Source organism: Aquila chrysaetos, chromosome 19 (genome assembly GCF_900496995.4).
Source record: "Aquila chrysaetos chrysaetos chromosome 19, bAquChr1.4, whole genome shotgun sequence".
In the NCBI taxonomy this organism is placed as follows: domain Eukaryota; kingdom Metazoa; phylum Chordata; class Aves; order Accipitriformes; family Accipitridae; genus Aquila; species Aquila chrysaetos.
In genome coordinates, this window is record NC_044022.1 from 27,385,649 (window position 1) to 27,408,511 (window position 22,863).

The 22,863-nt window shown below is 62.0% G+C and overlaps 2 protein-coding genes across 14 annotated transcripts in view; one reads left to right on the forward strand and one right to left on the reverse strand.

Annotated features, from left to right (window-relative positions):
- Positions 1–6,872, forward strand: part of STIM1 (stromal interaction molecule 1) — a 104,229-nt gene extending 97,357 nt beyond the window's left edge. For 11 of the 13 annotated variants that reach the window (XM_030042720.1, XM_030042721.2, XM_041118435.1 and 8 more), the window contains one exon: positions 3,627–6,872. In XM_030042720.1, the coding sequence (XP_029898580.1) occupies positions 3,627–4,176 (550 nt within the window). In that variant the 3' untranslated portion in view covers positions 4,177–6,872. The remainder of the gene's footprint in view (positions 1–3,626) is intronic. The other 2 variants (XM_041118438.1, XM_030042732.2) reach the window with 1 other exon arrangement.
- Positions 6,873–7,892: 1,020 nt separating this feature from the next.
- LOC115353377 (sodium-dependent proline transporter-like) lies at positions 7,893–19,148 on the reverse strand. The gene is given in 16 exon segments (XM_030042719.2): positions 7,893–8,702; positions 8,705–8,777; positions 9,055–9,228; positions 9,495–9,613; positions 10,053–10,152; positions 10,380–10,514; positions 10,883–10,995; positions 11,178–11,302; positions 11,479–11,582; positions 11,697–11,831; positions 11,912–12,050; positions 12,279–12,319; positions 12,541–12,689; positions 12,956–13,087; positions 16,617–16,824; positions 18,855–19,148. Coding segments are annotated over 16 exon segments (1,965 nt in total). The 5' UTR covers positions 19,002–19,148; the 3' UTR covers positions 7,893–8,631.
- Between the last annotated feature and the right edge of the window lie 3,715 nt (positions 19,149–22,863).

The following is a 22,863-nucleotide window of genomic DNA, read 5'->3' on the forward strand; positions in this document are numbered from 1 at the left end:
ATACCTTTGTGATTATGGCAGCCAGTGGAAGGGTTGAGGTGATTTTTACCGGAAAAGAATATTCCTTGGTGGAGCTACAACGTTGAATTTCAAGCGAGCAGACGTTACTGTCTAAACCTGCCTTCACTGGCCAGGGCGCGCTGCATCCGCACAATGCTCAGCCATTTGTTGGGTGAACTTGAGCAGCAGGTGCTCAGCTCTTGCACCGTATTCCTTAGGGAGGTGGTCGTTGGGGAAGCGGTGGTCCAACCCTGCCATAGCGGCACGCCAGCCTGACGGGATCAGCCAGAATGAGTCTGGAGTGGGTGCTGCGGACCTGCCTGCGCTGCCTGGAGGTGGTCCTGCCTGCCCATAGTCCAGCCTCAGGTCAGCATCGTTTCCAGGCCAAGGTATTGCCCGGCTGTCTTCCCGTGCTGCCTCACCCGCGTGCCCGTATGGCAGTGGCTGAGCAGGGAGTCTGGATGGAGCCTTTTCCCCTGAACTGAACTCTGCAGCGAGCGGTGAGCAGCAGGTGCGTGGGCAGCAGGATGGGCAGCCCACGGGCAGCTCAGAAGATGCAGCTTCTGCAGCAGCATCGCTCCCTCTCCTCGGTGTGCTGGGACCGAGCGCTGGCCGGGAGGACACACCGGCTGCTGCCTTCCCTTGCTCGGCATCGGTCTGCAGGGCTGGTGCCAAACCAGGCGGCCAAAGTCTGCTTTGTTTTCGTGGAAAGGGGACACTTTCCAGGTATTCGTGGAGGAAGTAAACCTCTGAAAGCATGTGTTCAGCACTGGCTCACCCTTGCAGCATCTCTCTTGACAGCAGCTCAGCACCTGCATGCAATAGCTTCTGCCACCCTTTCTTGAGAGAGGTGACACAACGAGTGGCCTGGCAGAAATTCCCCAGCAGAAATTCCCCCTTTGCAGGTGTGTTAAGCACCGACGTGCACAAGAAATGTTCAGGAAGAGCCTGAGACTCCTAACTTCCTTAAAGGAAAGGAGCTGAGTTGTGATTACAGTTACATCTTTCTTCTGCATTTACTAGCAGCAGCCTGAGGTCTCGAGCCCCCCAGGTTGTGTGGGTGCCATCAGTGTCCACCTTTCAGAAGACAGCTCTGAAATACTCTCATGTTCAGCCCCATCAAGTTTTTTTACTGATGCTGCTGTTCCCGAAGCTGACTCCCCCAGTTATCCCAGTGAAAGCTGTGGGCCATGAGCTGTGACGGTGACCTTCTGCAGAGCCGCAGTATCTGCTGGTGGCGTTGGGGAATCGGGAGCTCCCGTGGCTCCATACGGTGTGTTTCATCGCAGTTGTCTCCCTTGGATGGCCTCCAAGATGCTCACTCAGAATAGCTGGGGATTTCACACCATCCAAATTGTTCAGTTCCTGTTCTCCCCTGCCTGCTGCTAACCTTGAGGATGCAGCTCTCCGTTGTTCGGATGTCAGATGGGCTCAGTTGTGTGTGTGCGAAAGGCAAAGACTATTCCAGCAATGCCTGGGGCTATTTTCTTCTTGTTAAAATAAGAGATGAGACAGTCTCCACAGCTGGGCTCTCACAGCGGATCTTGGGCTGTATGTATCCTAACCATCCACGAGGTTTTTTAATACCCCTTTCCTCCATATATTCCTATGGAGCTGTTAAACGAGGGCCCAAATTTATTCAGTGGGTTTTGTTTAAAAAATACCCTTGTTACCATTATGAAGGGCAATGATCTGAGGAGAATCTTTCCTGCCTTTTAGAAACACCTTGTTCTAGTGCCGTTGTACTGGGTGACTTTGTGCTCTGTTGCTGCAGCCACTTTTCCTGAGCATCCACCCAACACCGCCTGGAAGTCTCCTTATATACCAGCTCGGTAGTGAGGGCATCTTCTCTCGTCTTGCCTCTCTCTTTTGCTGCCTCCAAACTCTGATGTTATTTACGCTGGTATCGTAAAAGAGGAACTAGGCGGTCTTCACACGCTGTGCCGGGCGGGTTTGGTGCTGAGCGTGGCAGGGCTAAGCAGGGCACAGTGACCCACGTCCTGGGGCTCAGCTGCGTGGGGGGGTCTGCGCCGGGAGCGGAGAGCAGGGGGGTGGCAGGGGCCGAGGAACTGTTGAGCACCTCCTGTCTCTTCTCACACCCTTTCGCTTCTCCTCCTCTTTGCTCCTTTTCTCTCCATTCGCCTTTCCCATCCTGTACTACTTGCCTCCAGCTGGTGCAGACCGTGCGTGAACCCCCCTCGCAGCCCCCGTCCCTCCCTGCCTGTGCCTGCCCTCCCAGGCAGGAGGGATGGCCGTGCGGCGTCCGAGTCTTGAGGCCAGCGTTAAAGTAGGTGGTAGCGAGAGCAGTGTACCTCTTTGTCCGGCTGCACGGGCACGCTAGCAGGTTTTGGCAGGGACCGTGGGGATGTCGGGTACAGCAGCGTTGCACCCACGTGGGTGATCCCAGCTGGAAGTCGTAAGCTGTGACTTTCCATTTCTCCCCTCCTCCTACCTCCCACTCTCCGCTTCAGAAAGGATCTGGGAGCTCCTCGGGCTGGCGCAGCAACGCTCTAATGCCATTTGCAATCACAAGTAGGCACCAGGCTGGGGGCACAAACCGCTGTGCAGCAGAGGGTCTGCGGGCAGCGACCACAGGCAGCTGCGTGTCAGGAGCACGCGCTCGGGCATGGCTTCGCGCGGGAAAGCCGAACCTCTAATTCCTCCCTCCGGGATTAGAGGTTTGCACCAGCTGACCCAGGAAAAGGGGGAAACAGTTGGTCTGGTGCTTTCTGTCCGGGGGCTGCGGTCAGGCCGCAGCCTCGCGGCTCGGAGGGGCGAAGCGGGCGTGCGCACACACAGATGCGAGCTGAGCAAGCACAGAGGAACCCTCTGATGAAGTTGCCCCCAGTCCTGCAGCTGGAAGGGCATCGGCTCTCGCAGCTGCACCAGTTCTCTGGGGGTCAGGGCGAGCTGTGCAATGCTGAGAGCTCCCTGGCCCAGCTCCCACTGGGATCCATGGGAAAGAAGTGGGCTGGCAGGGTTGTTTTTCAGGGAGCGGGAGGGAGCTGCCGGCTCTGAGCAGAGCCCAGCGGCGGCCGGCCAGCCCTGCTGTGCCTGGCGGAGGGCCCCTGACGGCCACCGGAGCCGCGGCCGGTGCCTCTGGACCCACGAGCTCGGGGCTGAGTGCTTGCCGCTGCCTCGTGGATCGGGGCCTCGATCCCCCTGGTTCTGCTTCCACGTACAGTGCTTCATTTCGGCTCCCCACGGCGCTGAACCTGTGCTGGGCAGAGGGGCTGCGCTTGCAGGGGGAGGCAGCGGGCAGCCCTGCCTGCCTGCAGCGGCGAGTGGCTTTGCCTCGTGTGCTGGCACCGGGCTGGACGAGCCCCCCTCGTCCCCAGGGGTGCCCACCACGGTCGTCCTGCTGGCGCTGGTACGGAGGAGCAGAACCGGCGGGCGAGGCGGCGGGAGCGGGATGGGCATCTGCCCCGCTCCTGCTCCCCGGGGCCTCGCTGCAAGCCACCGGTGCAGGACGGGGCTGCCTCCGAGGGGGTTCCCCTGCATCGCCCTGCCCGCCGGCCGCCCTCAGCCGCTGCATCTGTGTGTGTGCAGGCTCGGGCGCGCGTCCCGGGGCCGCGGGGCCGGCGGCACTAACGACCTCTCTCTCCCCTCCGCCCTCTCCACCCCAGAGACTTAACTCACTGCGACTCCGACTCCTCCATCCCGCACCTGAGCGACCACCAGCGTATCCCCAGCTCTGCGCCCAAGCTCCTGGCTGCCCGGCCCAACCTGCTGACCAGGTCCATCGAGGAGGCTGCCCCCGGCCACCCTGCCGTCAGCGCGCCCACCCCCAACGGCGGCAGCAGGCACGCGGAGGCCTCCGCCCTGGGGGCTTTGCCGGACCGGCTGCCCGAGAGCCCCATGGTGATGAAGAAGATGATGATGGTGAACCACGGCATGGAGAAGTCCTCCAGCCTGGGGGAGATCAGCCACCCGACAGCCGGCAAGCACACCCACTCGGATTCCTCCCGCTCCCACAGCCCCAGCTCCACCGACCCCGACACCCCCTCCCCCATCTCTGACTGCCGGCCCGGCAGCGCCAAGAGCACCCGCATCCCGCAGCTGGCTGCCAAGAAGAGCCCGGGGGACGAGGACAGCAGCTTGACAGGCGATGAGGTTGACCTCGGCCAGAGCAAGAAAAAGTTCCCCCTAAAGATCTTCAAGAAGCCCAAGAAGTAGAGAGAGGAGGGGGGGAAGAGGAAACCCACCCAGGAGCGCGACCCACTGGGACCGGGGGGCGGCCGTGCATCGGGAACGCGGCGCACCCGCCCGTCCCAGACCCTGCGGGCTCGGGTGCTGGCCAGCACCCGCCGCCCTCCCCTCCGCACCCTCCGTTTCTGAGTCGCCTCACCTAACACCGGCAGCGGGAGGAGCTATTTAAACTTATTTATTTCCTGATCTCTGAGAAAAAAAAAAAAAAAAAAATGACGACGACCGCTCCCCCCAAAGAGAACAGCCGCCCTTTCTCCCCTTCCGGCTGCTGCAGTCCCTGGCTTTGCTGTGCATGGCTTCCAGTTACTCCTGCCTCTGCTCAGCCACACGGCATTTGGGTTTGGTTTCAACGTGGTTTTATTTTTTTATTTTATTTTTTATTATTATTAATTTTTTTTTTCCGGTTCCTCTGCCTTTTCCAACTTTTGCACAGGCTGTATGGAAGGTCGGGGTGGTGGGAGCCCGCTGGGGAGCGGGGCCGGCTGCTCCCCGAGGAGGCAGCACGCTCCCCGCTCGGCTCTCGGGGTGACTCAGGTGCGAGCGTTCGGGCGAGCTGCCTCGCGGATGTCGCAGCGGTTCTCTCCTCATTTCTGTGAGTCACTTTTCTACACCCCGGCCCCCGTCGCTATGACGGTTGGGAGGGGGAATCCCTGTTTGTGCGCTCTTGATAAGCAAGAGCAAGTTAAATGCCCTCGCGAGGGAGGGCTCTGCCCTTGCCGGTACTCGTGCATCCAGGAGCTCTGCCCGCAGCGTGCCCTCAACCCGCTTCCCGCTTGCGCCGGAGGCGGCTGCAGCCCGCTGGGTTTCCCCAGTGGGACGGGGCTGCCCACCCAGCTGCTCTGCCCCGCCGGACACGGCGCTGCCGGAGGCGTGCACTGGGCTGGGAGCTGCTGCCGGAGCAGCACCGGTGTCTGTACGTGGCAGTGGGGTGGGTTGGATGCTGGGCCGGCTGCTCCGGCACGGAGAAGCCCACGGCTGCCCCCGTCTTTACTCCCCCCCAGGCCCCTGGACGTGCTGGGGGGAGCAGGGCTGGAGGCAGCTCCTCCGAACCCAGATACGTCCCGGGGGGCACGGCTCAGTGGGGCGAGGAGCGGGGACCCCGGTGCTGGAGGAGCACCGAGGGATGTTGGGTGCAGAGCCGGGTCCAGCCACCGCGTCCACACAAAGAGGAGGGGGGGTCCCGGCTGCGCGGCCGTCCCCTGTCCCCGTGTCCCGGTTTGGCAGAGCCAGAGGGAGGGAGCGGGGCACAGCGGGATTGGTCGGGCACAGGCAGGCTATACGTGGGTGGCAGGAGCCTGAAAATGTCCTCCCTCTCTCCTGGCTCCATCTCCCTGAAGCACGCTCGCCCTCAGGTCGGGTGCCGGGGGCTCTGCACCCTCCCCCAGCACCCAGGGGACGGAGGAGGCTCACCCGGGCACCCGCTGCCTTCGAAGTCCGTGCGGGCAGCGTCCTCCCTGCCCCGAGGCCACGCTCGCTCCAGCCGGAGGCTGGGGTCTGCCTGGCCGTGCCAGCCCGTGGCCCGTGCCCTGCCGCCCTTCGGTGCCGGCACAGCCTGCGGCCGGTCTCGGTCCGTCCCAGGCCGCTGCCCGGGGCTCGGCGGCTCTTCCCGTCCTCTGTCGGCAGGCTGCGGGTTGCATCCTGCTGCTCGGAGCCCTCACCTTGGTGCGCTTCCACCATCGCGGCCCTGGCCGCTGACGGGGAGTCCCCGGCTCGGGGCAGCGACGGTGGGACGAGCCCTGCTCCATCCGAGGGCTGAGCCCGTCCCCGGGGGTGACCCCATCCCCAGGGATGAACCTCGCTCCGTCCCACGGCCAAGCCCTGCTCCCCCCAGGCACAGCCCCGCAGCCCCCCGCGCCGGGGCTGGCAGAGGAGCCCCCGGCCGCCCTCCCGCATCCCTCGAGGCTGCTGCCTGGCACGACACGACCCCCCTGAGCTCTCCACCAAACCCGGGCTCCCTGCCCCAGCTGCCCCCTCCGTCCCAAGCCCCCCCCCAGTGCCACCGTCCGACACGTCCCCGGAGGTGGGCTGCTGCCCGAGGTCATCCTGGCTGCTTTGCTTGCCGTGGGCAGAGGAGGATGCACATCTGGCAGGGGAAGAAGAGGAGGCAGGGCGGGATGCTGAAAGCCCCCCGGGGCCTTGCTTTATGCCAGAGTAATATATATGTGTATGTTGACAATACAGGAAGGGCTATAAAGGTGTTTTTTGTTTCGTAGGTGGTAGTTAGACAATTACACTGTTGCTTTGAGATAAGTGAAAAATTCCTCTAAATGACTAAGTGCCTGCATTTCCCCGCGGCTGCTCCGAGGTGCGGGGCGGGGGGGGGGACATGCCGCGCTCGGCCCCCGTGGTGGGGGCTGCTGCCATGGGCACCCCGCCGCCGTGGGCAGGACGTGCTCGGAGCGGCTCGGCCACCCCCCGGGAGCGGGGCCGGCGGCGGTGGGACCCCGTGGGCACCCTGCGAGCAGGGGCTGCCCGGGCTGGAGCCGGGGGCCCAGTGGCACTGCTTGTGGTGGCGGAGACCTGTTGATGCTTCTGGAGAAGGGGTTGGGGATCCACCAAACGGCAACTGTTGACGCATCTGCCAACTCTTGATATTTTTTTTTTTTTTTTTTTTGGTCATTTCATAAAACTTTTAAATCCAATAAAGCATGTAGTCTATTTTACGAGCCGGCATCTGCTGCTCTCTTCTTCCAGCCCTTCCCAGGCTGCAGAGCGGGGGTCCCATGTGAGGCGGATGGGGGCACTGGGTGCCTGCCAGTGGTGGGGAGGCTCTCTGGGGACCATGCCCCCAGCAGCCAGCCCCCGCTGCCCTGGCTTGGCCAGCGGACAGCGGGGACAGATGGACACCCTGGCTCTTCCCCCACCTGCCCCCCTGCACTAGGGCCATGCGCCAGGACCCTGCGATCCCCGGGCCGTGAGCAGAGTCCTCTCCCACGGGGTCTGGATCACGCACTTCTGCTCAGCGCCAAAAATAACCCCGTGCCGTCCGGGTCGGCGCAGGGGCGATGGGCCATGCTGCGAGCCGCTGGTGCTGCCCCGTTTCTGCTGCTGAGGGACAGTCTCGTCCCACCGACGCGGCGGCAGAGCCATATATCACCCATACATCACCAGCAGGAGCACGGGGAGAGCACGGCAGGGGCTGGAGACTTGTAGGAAGGACAGACGGTCATTGGGACCGGGGTTAAAGCACTTCCCTGGGGCCCCCTCAGCTTCCCCGACAAGGAACCAGCTGCTGACCTGGCCCAAGGCAACCTCAGCCCCTGCCAAAGTCTCTCTCCGCTCGCACCCCTCTGCTCCTGCAGCTGAAGCCGGTGAGATGCTCTCCCTAGGCAGCCCGGTGCTGAGCCTGCGGGCAGGCAGCAGGATGAGGCCCCGTGGGCTGGGACCCCACAGCCAGGCAGCACGGGGGCATCAGGCCAGCGGTTGCGTGCAGGGAGAGGACGCAGCAGGATCTGGCCTGTCCCAAAGGAGCCGCACCCAGGTCCCGCAGGGCTCCGGTGCATCGGTGGGGCAGTCGGTGCGGGATCCCTCCCCGCTTGTGCTGCACGACAGCCACAGCACAGCACGGGGTGGTGGTGGCACCCTGCGGCGCGGAGGCCAGCAGGGACCCCGGTGCAGGCACCGGCACGCGTGGGCACATCCCCGGCTCAGCCCAGCACGGCGAGCAGCACGCGGCAACAGCGTTCTGGAAAATGGAGCTTTATTGCAGCATCAGCAAACGCATCATGCGCTCACAGCCGCCCTGAGGCTACAAACCCAACCACGGGGCGGCCCTTGCCACTCTTGCCTGCGCCGTGCTGCTCCTGGGGCCGGGATGGGCGAGTGGGGACCTGCCCTGGGCTGGGGGCTTGAAATTGGCTGCTGGGCCAGTCCAGCCCTGCAGCGCAGCGGTAACAGCCGTGCCAGAGCCGCTGGTCCCGAGCACCGCCTGGGAGGCAGCTGGGGGGGGGGCCTGGAGTCCCCCACCCGGGGGTCAGCGTGCCGTTCCCACTGCCACGGTGGGCTTGGCCAGCCTGGCCCCTGCCCAAGGTGGCTGCCGCTGCCAGGGACACTGCCGGCAGCCTGCCCTGCTGGGAGAGCTGAGGGTTGGGGCCAGGGACGCACGCAGCTGCCCCCAAACCACTCCAACGAGATGTGGCAACTGCCCAGAGGCAAGCGAAGGGCTGGAGCACGGCCCGGGCAGCCGGTCCTGCTCACAAAGTCCCCCAGAAACACCTTTGGAGCGTGCAGAACATTTCCAGGAAAAAGCATTACGTGCTGGGATCAGTGATTATCATCTGCCGGGATGGGTGATGGTGACGGCACAAGGGGAGCCACGTGCAACCAGCAGCCAGCCCCCGGCGGGTGTCCCCATCCATCATCAGTGGGTCCCATCTTCCCGGGGGGCTCCGTGCAAGGACGTGGGGTGCCCCGGGGCCGCCATCAGTCTTCACTGCTGCCGTGGGGCAGCGTGGTGAAGTCGCCGCTGGTCAGGGTGATGGTGAACGCCTCGCAATGACGTCTCCAGCCACGTTGCGGCCAGCGGCTGCCCTCCAGGAGTGCAGGGGCTGGATGGCTTTCTGGAAGCGCTGAGCGTGGGCAAGGGTGAGCAGGGGCTGCCCTGAGCCCCCGCGGGGCAGAGGGCAGCGTCACTGCAGGAAGGGGCAGCAGCGGGCACGGTGCCGGAGGGGCTCAGACCCCACCTCTCGCCCCGGCCCCGCAGCTCCAGCCCTTTTTCTCTCTTGGGGAAGGGACAGCATCGCCTCTGCTCCGTCGCCAGCCTCTCCTGCCCCATCCCCAGCATCGGGGCAGCCCCTGGTCTGCCCCCGCCCCGTCCCCGTGCCCCATCCCGCCTCGCACACTCACGTTTCTCAGCGTCCCCGACTCACGGCACAGGGCCACGACGGCCCAGAGCGGGACCTGCAGGCAGGTGAGGATGCCCATACAGATGCTGAGGCTCGTGCCCCAGGTGGGGTACTCGTAGGTGCCATGGTGCAGGGGCACACGGTGTATGTCCAGGCAGGCGCAGATGAGCACGGTCTGAAGGGCAGAGCGGGCACAAGCAACGTGACGCCTCGGCACCGCCTGGCCCCAGGGTCTTGGCCAGGCTGGGAGCCACAGGGACCCCCAGGGGTGCCCTGAGCTCCCTCCAGCAGCCACAGACAGGCCCGGGGGGGCACTGGGACCGGGCAGCCCCGCTCCAAACCCATGGCAAGAGCTGCCCCTCTCAGAGGGGAGGGAGAGATGGAGGGAGGGGAGCTCTTCTCCCCTCGACCTCCAGCCCCAGGAGGGTGCTCGGTGCTCACCAGCAGCAGGCAGGGGGTAAAGAAGGCCCAGCACGCCTTGAAGTAGCCCAGCATGTACCTGTACCAGGGTGGGCACTGGCAGATCATGTGCATGATGTCCTGGCAGAACTGGTTCACACCTGCAGGCACCCCAGGAGAGGGTCATGGCCGAGCCCCTGCCTGCCCTCCGCATGGCCCTGCCGGGTGCACCCGCTCCTGGGCACCTGCGACACCCCGTGCTCGGGCTGAGCCGTGCCAGCAGTGGCGGTGCTGAACATCCACCATGCTTTGGTGGTGGAAAAGAAATTGCATCCCCCATACGCAGGGAAAATTGCACCTCAGCTTTGCACCATCTCCTTGCAGGGCTGAGCTCCGTGTGGGCAGCAGGACGGGGGGGTAACTCCCTGCCCACCCGAGCTCCAAGCTCTCCACAGCTGCAGGTGCACCCTACAGAGCCTGGCCGCGGTTTGCCACGAGCACCAGGAATGCCAAACCTTGGCAGCGCGGTAGCCAGGGGCTGCCCTGTGCTGTAAATACCCTGTGCCTGCAGCGTACCCCAGGGCCACCCACTCCGCTCACCGTAGCAGAAGGCGATGCCCAGGCACATGAAGAGGGAGACAGTGATCAGCCCAAAGCCGGTGCTGTACTTGTCAATGAGGGTGAACCAGAATATGCCTCCCTGCGAGGTGGTGAGGGACAGGGTCAGCACAGCTCAGGGCAGCAGGGTGGGCGCAGGGCACCCCCTGCCATGGACAGTGTTGATGCCAGGGCCTATGAATAGCCCTCCATCCTCCCACCTAACCACTTGTGCAGAGATTGGGAGAGGAGGCTGTTCCCCAACCTCCACCCTGGCATCACCCCAAGGGTGCTGGGTGCCGCTGGATGGGGGTGCAGGGGATGCCATACCTGGGTGACCAGCAGGAGCCCCAGCAGGTAGAAGGAGGTACAGAGAGCACCCAGCAACGCCACCTTACTCCTCCAGTTGTGCGGGTCCGGGAACTCGTCCAGGATGGCTGTGGTGATGCCCTTAATGTTCTCAAACTGAGGGACAGGGGATGTCAGTGGGGGGGAGTGTCCCAGTCCCTGCCTCCCCCAGACTGGGCACTGGGGACAGTCCTTACAGAGGGGACTTTGCAGGGCACTGTCCCCATGTGCATCCCCATCCCTGTGACACCTGGGCACGTGGAGAAACCCATGGCCAGTGCCAGTGGGATGTGGCTGCACCCCTGCCCCATCGCCTTGGGTGCAGCCCCACATGCATGGGGCCATGCACCCCCCCCCACCCCAGCACCACCCTCATGCTCCTGGCCCGTGCACTTCATGCCATCTGCATGCCCGAGACGGGGTGTCCCTGGCACCCCAAGGCCAGGCACGGGGAGGGACATGGGGCTGCCCGAGCTGACAATCACCGAAGTAATCACTCCCAGCGTGAAAAGCATCAGGAAGAAGAGGACGGACCAGAGCGGGGACATGGGCAGCAGGGAGAGGGCTTCAGGGTATGCCACGAACGTCAGCCCAGGGCCTGCGAGGTGAGACAAAGGGAAGTGTGAAAGGACACGCCATGATAAGACAGGATAAGTCCAGCACACCGGTAGCCAGCCTGGATGTGAGCTCAGCTGCAGCCCCGTGGCCCCATCCCTGTGCAGAGCACCAGGATGTCCCCAGGCATGGCACAGCATGAGTCCCCCGTCCCCGAGCCCATACCTGAGTCGGTGACACTGCCCACAGGGACTTGGTTCCTCCAGGCCATGTGCCCCAGCACCGAGAAGATGGCAAAGCCGGCAATGAAGTTGGTGCAGCAGCTCCCAATGGCAAGGACCAAGGTTTTCCTGCTGGGAAGGGCATCACAGCCCCATGCCCGTGAGGTGAGGATGGAGATGGGGGCATCCCGATGGGCCGTGGGGCTCAGACCTCCCCATCACCACCCTGCTCCTCCCCAGCTGCAACCCGGGGCTGCCCCGACAGCCCGCACCCCCCGTGCCCCTCGCGACCCGGCCCCGCTCACCGGATGATGTTGTTGTCAAACTCGTTGTGGGAGGCCATGGAGACCAGCCCCCCGAACCCGATGCCCAGGGAATAGAAGATCTGCGAGGACGCGTCGCTCCACACCTGGGGGATGATGGTGCGGGGGGGCTGCAGGACTCCCCAGCCCAGCCTGCCCCACCGGCCCCAGCTGGGGCGATCGCTGCCATCAGGGAACGCCCAGCCCTGCTGCGGGGTTACCTGGGCACTCCACAGCCTGCTCCAGTCCAAGGAGAGGTAGAAGCGGACGCCGTCGAGGGAGCCGTCCAGCGTGGCCCCCCAGATGATGAGGGTGAGGATGAGCAGGTAGCGAAAGGTGCCCATGAAGTACACCATCTGCGCAGGGCACGGCTCAGCTCAGCCCCTCTCCGCCAGCACGGCAGCCCCCTCCGCAGCCCCCACACACCGCCCCTCACCTTGCCTGAACTGTGGATGCCCTTCAGCGTGCAGAAGACGACAATGATCCAGGCTGCTAGCAGGCACAGGGCAAGGGGCCACTGCACGGTGCCAGGGTCCCCGAGGCCGGAGCTGTGCGTCACCCCCAGCACCTGCTCGCTGTGACGCGGGAACGCGGGTCAGCGGGACGGGGGACGCGAGGCACCCTCCTCGCCTCCGCAGTGTCCTCACCCACCCCTTCCCCCTCACAAAGCCTCCGGCGTCACTGACCACTGCCCGCGGGGGCTCAGCCCCATCCCTTCGGGACCAGGAGAGATGGAGCCGGGGCCGGACCCCCAGACACGGTCCAAGGGAGGCACACATTGATGCGGCCACGCAGGGACTTACTTCCAGAAAACCTCGCTGGCACTGACAATCCCTGAGGCATTCTGCAACACACAGCCCCGGCAGGTCACCGTCACCACCAACTGCCATCGCCACCATCCCCGACGTCCCTCCCGGCCCCAGCCCCAGCCTGACCCTCCTCTTCTGCTGCAGGCAAAGCTTCTCTGGAGAGAAACCACCTGCCCGGTCTTTCTGTGGCGTCTGGCCCCGCAGCATCCCACCCCGGGACTGGACCCCACAAAGCTGCCGCCCAGGGACCACCAACCTGGCAGAGGTACGCGTTCCCGGGGGCATCGCAGGACCAGGGCAGGGGGCTCTGGAAGGAGGAGCCCAGGTAGTAGAGAGCCCAAGCAATGATGACGTTGTAGTAGAGGGACAGCAGGGAGGACACGATCAGCATGGCAATGCCAATGCCTGCGTGAAGAGAGGGGCTGCTGAGGGAGGGGGGCAGGCAGGGGTCTGCCCGCATCCCACAGACCCCCGGCCCCTCTGTGGGTTCAAGGGGCTGGAGAGGCAGCAGGAGACCTGCCCAGGGCTGCCCAGGGACTTGGGGTGCAGACTGGGACCTCACCAAGACGGTGTCCCAGCCCCGTGCCCACCCCACACCCCTTCCCACAGCCCAGCCGGCCCCAGTGGCTGCGGGGGCAGGAAGGAGAGGTGTCCCCGGCCCCCAGCCCCACCTTTCAGCAGCGGGCAGCACTTCCAGACAGTGATGGGCCCCGCGGCTCCGTACTGACCCAGGCTCAGCTCCATCAGGAAGAGGGGCAGCCCCATGACGAGCAACGTGATGAAGTAGGGGATGAGGAAGACACCTGGGAGGAGAGAGGGAGTGGGTCGGGGGGGTGGCCGGCACTAGTCTGGGCTTCCCAGAGGACAGACATGCAGGGTTTGGACCCATGGCGGGGACACGTGTCCGGGCAGGATGCAGCGGAGCAGGGAAAGACCCCGGGGCTGCTGGGTCCATCCTGGGGGCTGTCCTCAGCAGATGAGTTCCCCATGAGCCCTGCAGCGGGGGCCTGAGCTGGGAGCTGGTGGGATCCTGCTGGCCCTGGCTTGGAATGGGTGGTGGGAGCTGCGCTGGGGTGCAGCTGTGGGTGCTGCAGTGGTGCTCGGGGCCATGGGATGCTCAGGACCATGGGATGCACCCACAGCAGATCCCGGAGTTTCCTCTGGCAATACACTGACATCTGCATCTTTACACAGCTTGTCTCACCAATGGCATTCTCTGTGGAGGAAATCCTGCTCCTTGCAACTTCAGCCAGGCCAAATTTGTGCTGGAAAAGGACATTTTCCAGGGGAGAAATCGCCATTTCCCAGCTGGCAGCCAGCTGCAGCCCAAGCCCATGCTCTCCCAGTGGCAAAGCTCTGGCGCAGCAATAGCCGTTCCCCGCAGGGGAGCAGCTCTCCAGCCACGATGCCGTATTCAAACCCCGCTCCCCCGCAGCCTCACTGACAGACCAGATGTGGGGCTGACTGCTCATTAGCCTGGCACTCATTAGTGCAGTGCTGGGGGGAGCAGGCTGCCTCTGCATCTGCTGCGCAGGCTGCAGGGGACTCACCAGCCAGCTCTGGCAGAGGCTTTGCGGGGCTCAGCCTGGGGAGGAGGGGACCGCCGCGGGTTTAAAGCCCCATTGGGACACCGGTAACTCCTGCTTGGCTGTTGGCAGAGGCTGGGAGCGAGGGGCGATGGTGCCCCAGTCCCGCTGGCTCCCTGCAGCTGGAGGCACCGTCCGTGGGGCCGGGAGACCGGGCAGTGGGACCGAGGTAGTGTAGTGTGTCCCTGCTCTGCCCATAATGCTGGGAAATGGTGGCTCTGGCTGCTTTACTGCCGGTCCGACGCGGGTACTGGGGCCTTCTGCAAGCGGTGCCGCACGGGAACAAACCTCCCGACCTCCCCAGCTCCACGGCTTTGGGATAAAAACCCCCACGACTGCCTGTCCCCCACCATCCCCATCCTTTGGGGTGGAGGGCCAAGGGGGCAGCCGCTCCCCCTGCACCCCCATTTCTCCTGCTGGCCCCCACCTCCTTTGGCTGATGCCTCCTCCTCGTCCCCCGTGGGTGCCGGGCAGTGCCCATGGGCAGTGTCCAGCCCCGCCTCGGCGGTTGCCCACGGGCAGCGTGGGCCCTGCACGGCCGGGCGGCCGGCAGTGACATCCAGTGGCCAGCACACCGATCGCTGTGCCCGGCCGAAGCCGCCCTCGCCTTGCTGGGAGAAGGGATCTGTGGGTTCCGCGGGGCGATGCACCCCGCAAGGCTCCCGCAGCACAGCCCGTCTCCCGCCCTCCGGGAGCACCCGGCTTTGGGCACGCATGGCCCCGTGGGGTGCAGGCAGCCCCTGCCCGCAGGCAGCCGTGTCCCAGGAGAGGGCTGGGGAGCGAGGGGCGTGATGGGTGGTGGGAGCACCGGGAGCGGGAGGCTCGGGGTGTCTGCAGCAAGGGGAAAGCCCGGTGTCCTCTGCAGCCATCCCCCATGATGGGGGAGACTGCAGCGAGTGGGGACGGCTGTGTCTGTGTCCCCAGTCTCCGGAGCAGGTCACCCCACTGCCACCCCATCCCCGTGGTGGCAAGGTGCCCCCGTGCCCCAGGGCACACACCGGTGTCCGCAGCAGCTCCCATGCATGGGAGCAGCCGCTTCTCCTTTCGCTACTCCATAACATGGTTTAGTGGGCATGGATGATGGTTGGACTCGATGATCTTGAAGGTCTTTTCCAACCTAAATGATTTTATGATGCCCCCTCCCCAGCCTTGGTGCTAGGGCAGGGCAGGCCGTGCAGCCCCTCGGGAAGGAGGAGATGCTTCCCCAGGAGGATCCACAGCCAACCCTGCACCCCAGCCCCAGCACGGGGTATGGTAGTCCTATCACCCACCAGCGAGCCCTGCCCCAAGGGCCAAATTCCTCCCCAGTTAGGCAAGGTGCAAAGGGCACAGCCCCGGCATGTCCTGCCAAGGCACCGGTGCTGCCCCAGACCTGTGCGCCATCACAGGGATGGGTGCCAGCCCCAGCGGGCAGCAGGGGTGAGTGCATGCGAGGCAGGGCATTTCGGAGCCAGGCCGGCTCGCATCGGCTCAGCTGGGGACACCTGCGGTGTCAGGGATCGCCGGAGAGCAGGGCAGGGGGCTATGGAGCACGATGCGTGGTCCCACAGTCCTGTGTCCCATGCGTGGCTGCTTCTGCCACCGCAGAAGCACACCTGCCATCCGGCCGTGCCCCGAACAAGTCGGTTGGCCTGTTAGCAAATTACTTCAGTTACAGTCATTTAAGGAACATCCACAGGGCAAAGGGGAAATCACTAATTTAACTGGGCAGTTTGGAGTGAGTGTAGAAAGCCAGCGCAATAAAAGCCCCGCAGACTGCTCTGGGGAGGGCAGGCTGCGGGGCTGGGCAGGCTGCGAGCCCACAGAGCATCGGGGATCCCAAGGCAGCAGCAGAGCAGTGCAGACTTCTGCGATGCCCAGCATAAAGGGAGATGCCAGCGGGCAGAGCAACGTGGGTTGGAGGAACAGCAAAGCTGGCAAGGGCCAGATAGGGAAAGGTGGGCCCTCCAGCTGGGTGCAAGAGGAGGAGACAACATCAGAGCAGCAGAAGCAGCGAGGGGCTCAGGAATGACCTTTGGGGAGGTTTCTCCTGTCCCACAGTGCAAAGACGTGGCACTGCATCCTGGGGCATTGCCACCAGGCACCAGCTACATGCTGAGCTCCCTGCACTTTGTCCTTCCCCAGAAATGTGGTAGGTTATTGCCCTTGCTTGGCCGCCTTCCTGGGTGCTCCTGGCTGACTGAATTGGATTTTACAGTGGATGGGCACCTCCACGCATCATGCACAACAGCTCGCAGCTGCATGGCACCAGACGGTCCCTGTTACCACTGCTGCGGAGGAGCTGACAGTGCTGCAGGGGGGTCACTGCCTTTCTGGCCAAGCCCCACTTCTCCGGGGGAGGGGGGGCAGAGATGCTCTGCAGAGGGGCTTTGCCTGGAGGCAACACTTTTTGGCCCAAACCACCCAGGACAGTGTTGCAGGCTGCCCCAGGCTGATCCCAGAGGCAGGCGCATCTCTGGGCTGCACAGGACAGCCCCAGCAGGAGAAGTCCCTGGCAGACACATGTGGAGATGCTCTGAACTCTTAAAGCATCTTTCCCTGTGGTCTTCACGGTGGGATTAAAGTGGTGGCGGGCAACACAAGACCCTGAATCCTGCCAGCACCCATGTTTGCTGTCCTGGTGAGCACAGCCCCCGTGTACCATCACATTGTCCATCCCAGCCCCCCATGCTCCTGGCCTCCATCCAGAAGTGAGCAGTGCCCGAGTGCCCAGGAAGGGACGTGTATGCCCACAGCAGGGACCCACCTCCTCCGTTGCGGTAACACAGGTAGGGAAAGCGCCAGATGTTGCCCAGCCCCACAGAGTAGCCCAGGCAGGACAGCAGGAACTTGTACTTGCCGGTCCAGGTCTCCCGGTGCGAGCTGGGGGCTGGGATCTCAGGCTGGGGTGGGGGCCCCGGCCAGGGCTGGCTGGTGGGGTCAGTGGTTGGACCCTCCATCTGGAGGTTGTTGGCCTGCGGAGGTGGGCAAAGCATCAGGAACCACTGGCTGTAAGCTGCAAACCCTGCAAGGCCCCTCGACAGGGCTGGGCATGGCCAAGCTCTCCCTGAAAAAGCATCTGGTTCCCAAAGGGGCTTTGAGGCTTTCCCCGAAACCTGCCCAGCGGGACCCCGCCATGGCCCATGCTATGGCACATGGGAGGCTCGGGCTGGCCCAGAGCTCTGTGCTCCTCCTCAGGTTCCAGGAGCCAGCGCAGGTCCGGGCAGACCCCAGCCCTAAAACCCTGGGCAGGTTTGATCCAGCAGATCCTCCCGTAGTGTGAAAGTCAGCAGCTGACATTCACCCACTCCCCTGCCGATGGGTTTTCACCTCCGCTCTGTCTTATGCACCCAGGACTATCTAAACACAGGGACTGCCCGGATTGGCACCCAGCCCTGCACCGGGCAGATGACAGTGGGTGCAGGGGTGCTTGCCACTGCTTGATGCCCTGCTTGTCAAAGCCCTCCTGTCCAGTGCCTCTGAGGCCCGTGAGGCCACCTCCAGCTCCCACCTTTGCCGGGGTCCTGCCCACACGCCTGGCCAGGAGACCTGCGAGCAAGGGCTGGAGCTATCAGCTCATGCTGCACCGGGAAAAAGAGATGCCAGGCACAGCAAGGGGAGACCTGATGCCATGTGGACCGTGCAGAACATTGCTTGGCACAGAGGTGGGGGACCAGCAGGGCAATGGGGACTCGCACCTCTCGCTAGCCCTGAAACCTGCACCCTGATCCTGCTGGCACCTCTGCTGAAGGGGGAATGAGCGTGGTGGGGAGAGGGAATGGGGATGTTGTGCCTCATTTGTTATTGTGAGTTACTGCCCCAAATACTCCTGCAGCTGGCCAGCGGCTTGGTGGGGCCCCGGCGGGGACAGATGCTCTGCTCCTAGGGCACAGCCAGCAATGCCATGGGGAGCTGCAAGGTCATGGCAGGGTTTGGGGCTGTGATCCCTTTCACCAGCACCCGCCTCCTTGGGCACATGTCCTGCCACCCTGGAAAGGATGGAGGGATTCCCCCAAACCAGACTGCAGAGGCTGCTCCAGCCCCATGGTCCTTCTTTGGAGGTCCCTTCTGCCACCTAGGCTGCAGCTTTCCCCAGGTTTCTCCAGGACAGATCTCGACCATCCTCCCCAGCAACATTGGACTGCCTGGAGAGAAGAGGGGGGTCTCAGGAAGGAAAGGCAGGCCCCCCCAGGCCAGACCACAGGGGCTGCACATAGGGGACTGCTGAGCAGCCCCATCTCCCCCACCATTCATGTACCCCATACTGTCTGGGGTTACCTGGGAGCTGTGACCCCCTCGTCTTGCCTGTCCCACTCTCTCTGTCCCCCAGAAGGAAATTTGCCTGCATAGCCCCTCAGGCAGCAGCCTGCACCCGCACCCAACTTGCCCTTAACAGCCCCACACCCTAGAAGTGACCTGCGGCCCTGAGAAAAGGGAGAGCAGTGGGCTCCCTTCAGCTCTTTACAGAGATGCTCTGGCCTCTGAAAAGCATCTGCCCCACCTGCCCTCAAGAGGAGAACTGGCTTTGCCGGGCACAGGCTCCCCAGAGCCCTCCAGATGGGTGGGAGACCTGCCCTGTGCCCAAGGGGACACCGGGCTCCAGCTGCTTTGTGCGCCCTGAGAAATCCCGGCAGCTCTGCCAAACTGCAGCCGCGGGGCACATTGCAAGGTCCACCCGTCAGGGATGGAGAAAGGGCACTGCTCCATGGCGGAGGGATTGCAAGAGGAACCGAGCTGGGCTGAGACCCAAAGGCTGGCCATCACCTTGGCATGTGGGTGGCTAAGGGACAACGATCTGCAGAAACCCCTATAGGATCCAGACATTCCCCGTGCTGCTCCCACCACAACCACGGCTCACTGCGGGGGTTCCCAGTGGGGCCAGCTGCAACAGGGCTGTGGAGGGTGAGCTGCACCCCGTGGGTGTCCGGCACTGGGAGCAGAGGCTCCTGCAGCCCAGGGCAGGGCAGAGCAGGGCAGGCATGTCCCCTCGGGGCCCCGGTCTTACCATGAGCTCCAGCGGCGTGGCGGGGTCCGGGGGTCCCGGCGTGTCGAGGTGCCCGATGCCCGGCATTTCCTGCTCGGTAGTGGCAGGAGGGAGGGACGGCCACACTTCGCTGTGATGGTCTGACGAATTACAGTCAGTATCAAACATTCATTAAAGAACTTTGGTGGGGAAAACGGCCTCTGTAAAAATGCTGGAGTTTTGTGAACAGGACAATGTGGCTGGAGGAGAGGGCCCCACAGAGGGTGGGACCACGCTTCTCCGAAGCTGCAATTCTTTATCTCAAGTGACCAGGAGAAGGAGCACAGTGTATGTGCCTGGAGGACAGAGGGTGGGACCGCGCTTCTCTGAAGCCACGATACCTTATCTTAAGTGACCAGGAGAAGGAGTGCAGTGTATGCACCTGGAGGAGGGGGCCTCCTTAAGCGATCATGCCAGCTGGGAAAGAGAGGCAACTCCCCAATGAACCCCCTCAAAGCTCACCGGCCGATTCCAGAGAACCCCGGGAACATGAACTGTGCCTGTCGAGACCATCGACTAACACACTATAAAAGAAGGGAGAACGAGTTCTCAGTGTGCGCCCTCCAGAACTGGATCTCTACGCTGGCTGGACCAACGCTGGACCCAGGACTGGTGAAACCCTTTTCTTCTCTCTTTCTTTCTGTCTTTCTTTCTTTCCCTCTCTCTCTCCCTCTTTTTCTTCTCTCTTTTCCACAGTCCCTACACCTCATCTTTTTAAACATAAACCGTTGACCAAGTCTGAGACTAGGACTGGACCCAGCCGCCCCTGGGCTCCTCTGTGAGGAGTCCAGAAAGCGAGGGGGGCTGCTCTGAACCTCGTGACTCAACGGGAGGGCTCTCCTTCTGACACAGTTTCATGTTCCTTTTTCCGCTTCTTTTTCTACACTTCCCTTCTCTTTTCAAACAGCAGCTTAATGACATGATACAAGGTTCATATTGGTAAGTTCACTTGTACTTGCGCAAGGTTAGCTAGGTTGAATAAATGTTGATTGTTGTTTGAACTCCCCTGGTGTCGTTTCACCTTAATTCTGACAAAGGAAATCCACGAACCTGAGTCACTCCAACTTTGGGACACGACATTCGCTCACCTGCACCAGGTGCAGCTCTGCCCCAACCGGCCCTGGCCCGGGGTGCAGGATCTGCTGTGATGGGGTCCCCACGAGCCCCCAGCCCCCTGAAGACGGTTCATCCCGCTTGCTTTTGCAGCCAAGAGGGACCAGAGGCATCACTGGCTGCTCAGTACGAGTTCTGGGGCCGGGGCTGCGCTCAGTGGGCTGCGACAGCACCCATTGCTCATGGAGAGCTCGGTGCAGGGTGTGCGCTGGGGTGGGCCCTCAGCACCAAATCTCTGCTGGGATGTGGTTTTGTGCTCGGCTCCCTGTACGCTCATGGCTGAGCCATGCTGAGGAGCAGCCCGGTGCCTTCTCCAGCTGTGGCCCCGCACAGGAGGGGCACCAGGGCACTGGGGTCGTGGCACTGCCGAGGCAGCGGATCCTGACAGCGGATCCTCCTCCTCTGAGGAGGCAGACAGCAGTGCCAGGCTCCCACCCAGTGCTGAAGGCCAGCAGGCATGAAGGCGTGAGGAAGAGGGAGGGAGTGGTACGAAGGGACTTGGAGTGGTCCGCTGTCCCCCCCAGGCTGAACAGCATCCTGATGGAAGAAAGGAGCAGTTTCAGGAACAGCTCCATCTCCCTTTCCAGGCTATCTTTGATGGCCGCATCCCCCAAAACACCCATTATTTTCACCCTATTTTCCCAGTTAGTGGCTGTGGTCTCCCGGCCCATTTGCTGGGAAAACCAGGCAGCCAAATAAAGAGCAGAAATAGTGGTGCGGGTTTTCTGGGAGACAGACTGCTGCCGCCTTCACACAGGCTCAGCGTCAGCAGTAGTAGCAGCTGCTGAAAGAGCTCAACTTAAAACTGTGATCTATCCATGAGAGAGTATTTCTCCTGCAGTTCTCCCATTCCAGCCACTGAGTCATCTTCTGCTCTTGTTAGCATTTCCACCTCCTTTCGTCTGCATCTTCGAGGGGACACTGGGCTAGATCCCTGATCCTCTGCTGCACACCAGGTTTTGTCTGTCTGTCAATATTACATGCTGATGCACTGTCCTTGCTTCTCTTTGGCCATTGCCATCAGGATGGCAATGGGTTATGAATTGTCCAGTGATCCACTAAGCTGGTGACCCGCTCTGAAAGACTGTATAAAGTCTTTGTGGGATGACTGCAATCGAATGTAAATCAGGAGCAAAAAGGAAGCTCATCATGGGAGGAAAACAAAGGAAGCTTATCATGGGAGGAAACCAAAGGAAGAAAGAGTCATTCTGCTTGATGACTGTGGTCGCCTTCATCTCACGCCATCTGCCAGAACGCTGCTGTACTCCTGGGGCAGTGCAAAGTCCTAGACCTTGCAAGAGAGACAATCAAAGTCAAGCAGTCTCTTCAAATGGACAGCATGTCTGCAGATGTTTCTGGGTCAAGGAATTAACTGTAACTCCACCCAAAAGAGGGAAATGGAAGAGGTATTTTTAACTTGGGTAATTTTGGTGGTCTTGCTTATGGTAGAGGTTTGCACACAGTTGGTCCAGGGCAACTGAGGAACCAGTAATCAGTGTTGGGGAATTAGCATGGTGTGCTATGATGCACAAAACAACCAGGAGGCGGAGAATTAGACTCTTCCATCTGTATTTTCTCCTCAAAGACTGGATTCTGTAAGAAACCCCCAAGATACCTGAGACACTCACAACTTCCACTGGAGCCTGGGGGCCCTCAGAGCCAGTCACAGAGCAGCCCAGGCCTTTGTCCCTGGCAGGATTAAGATAACTCTGTGCAGCTCACTCCATGACTCAAGGCCTCCACCTCACTCTCATGGTTTCCCCTGCTTTTGCCAGCAATGTTTCTCAAGCCCAACAGCTCTCCACTTGCACCAGGAGTGCTGCCAGCTGGACAGCCTGGCACCGCAGCACTGTCAAGATTTTCAGGATGTCATCTCAGGGCGCAGTCTGGTACGTGACCTACAAGCACACAGCACAAGCCAGCAGGACTGAGAAAACCAGATCTTCATCAGGAGAACTGGAGAGAGTCTCCTTCTTGAGGACACTTGCAGCCTGTCAGGGACAGTGCTCCCTGGGTGATGGGGAGCACAAGTGTGAATTCCCCAAAGGGAAGACATGAACTCCAGACTTGCCCAGGTTTATCAGCTATAGTCAGATACATAATCATCAGCATCATCAACGGCTGCTTTGGAAGAGAGGCCTGAACTCCGTTCCCTGCTGAAAGTGAGATTGGACGTCCCTTGGTCCAGAAAAGGAGTCAGCATCAGGACATCACATAGCATGTCAGCTGTGGCGTGAGCTAAGAGGCAAATCTCTGCAGTTCTCTGCTGGTCCAGCATCCTGGGTTCCCTGCAGCACATGCCAGGGTAGTGCACTCACATGCAAGCTCCCTTCATACTAGGTAAGACAGGAGCGTGTGGGCAAGAGGTGGGAGCTATGCTTTCCTTGGTATGTTTGTCCCCTTGATCCATGGCAGGATCAGATCCTTTGTTTTGTGGCTTCACCTTGCATGAATAGAAGGTACTGAAGCACCCTTGGTTCAGTTTTGAGTGCTGTTCCAGCTCAGCGCTTGTTTCCTAGCTGAGAAAGGCTCAATGCCCTTGTGCAGCTGAGGTGCCGGCTGCATGTGCCTGTGGCTCTGATAGTTTGAATGAAGCAGCCAGCTCAGACTGAGGAAATTTCACTGTGGAAATCAGCAAAGGAGTAACAACAGGAACCTGTTAGCACAGACGCTCCACTCCCACTCCAGCCACAGCTGTCTCAGAGATGGATGGAGGTAAAAGTATTGTGCAGCCTCAGGAAGTTTAGTTTTTGTTGCTACATTTCCGTTCCAAACTCACATGTCTGAAGAATTGGGTTTATCTTGGTCATTCTGATCTCGCCACAGCCATGCTGGAGGGGAGGAGGCTGGTTTTCCTCTGCAGCAGTTTAACCCATGG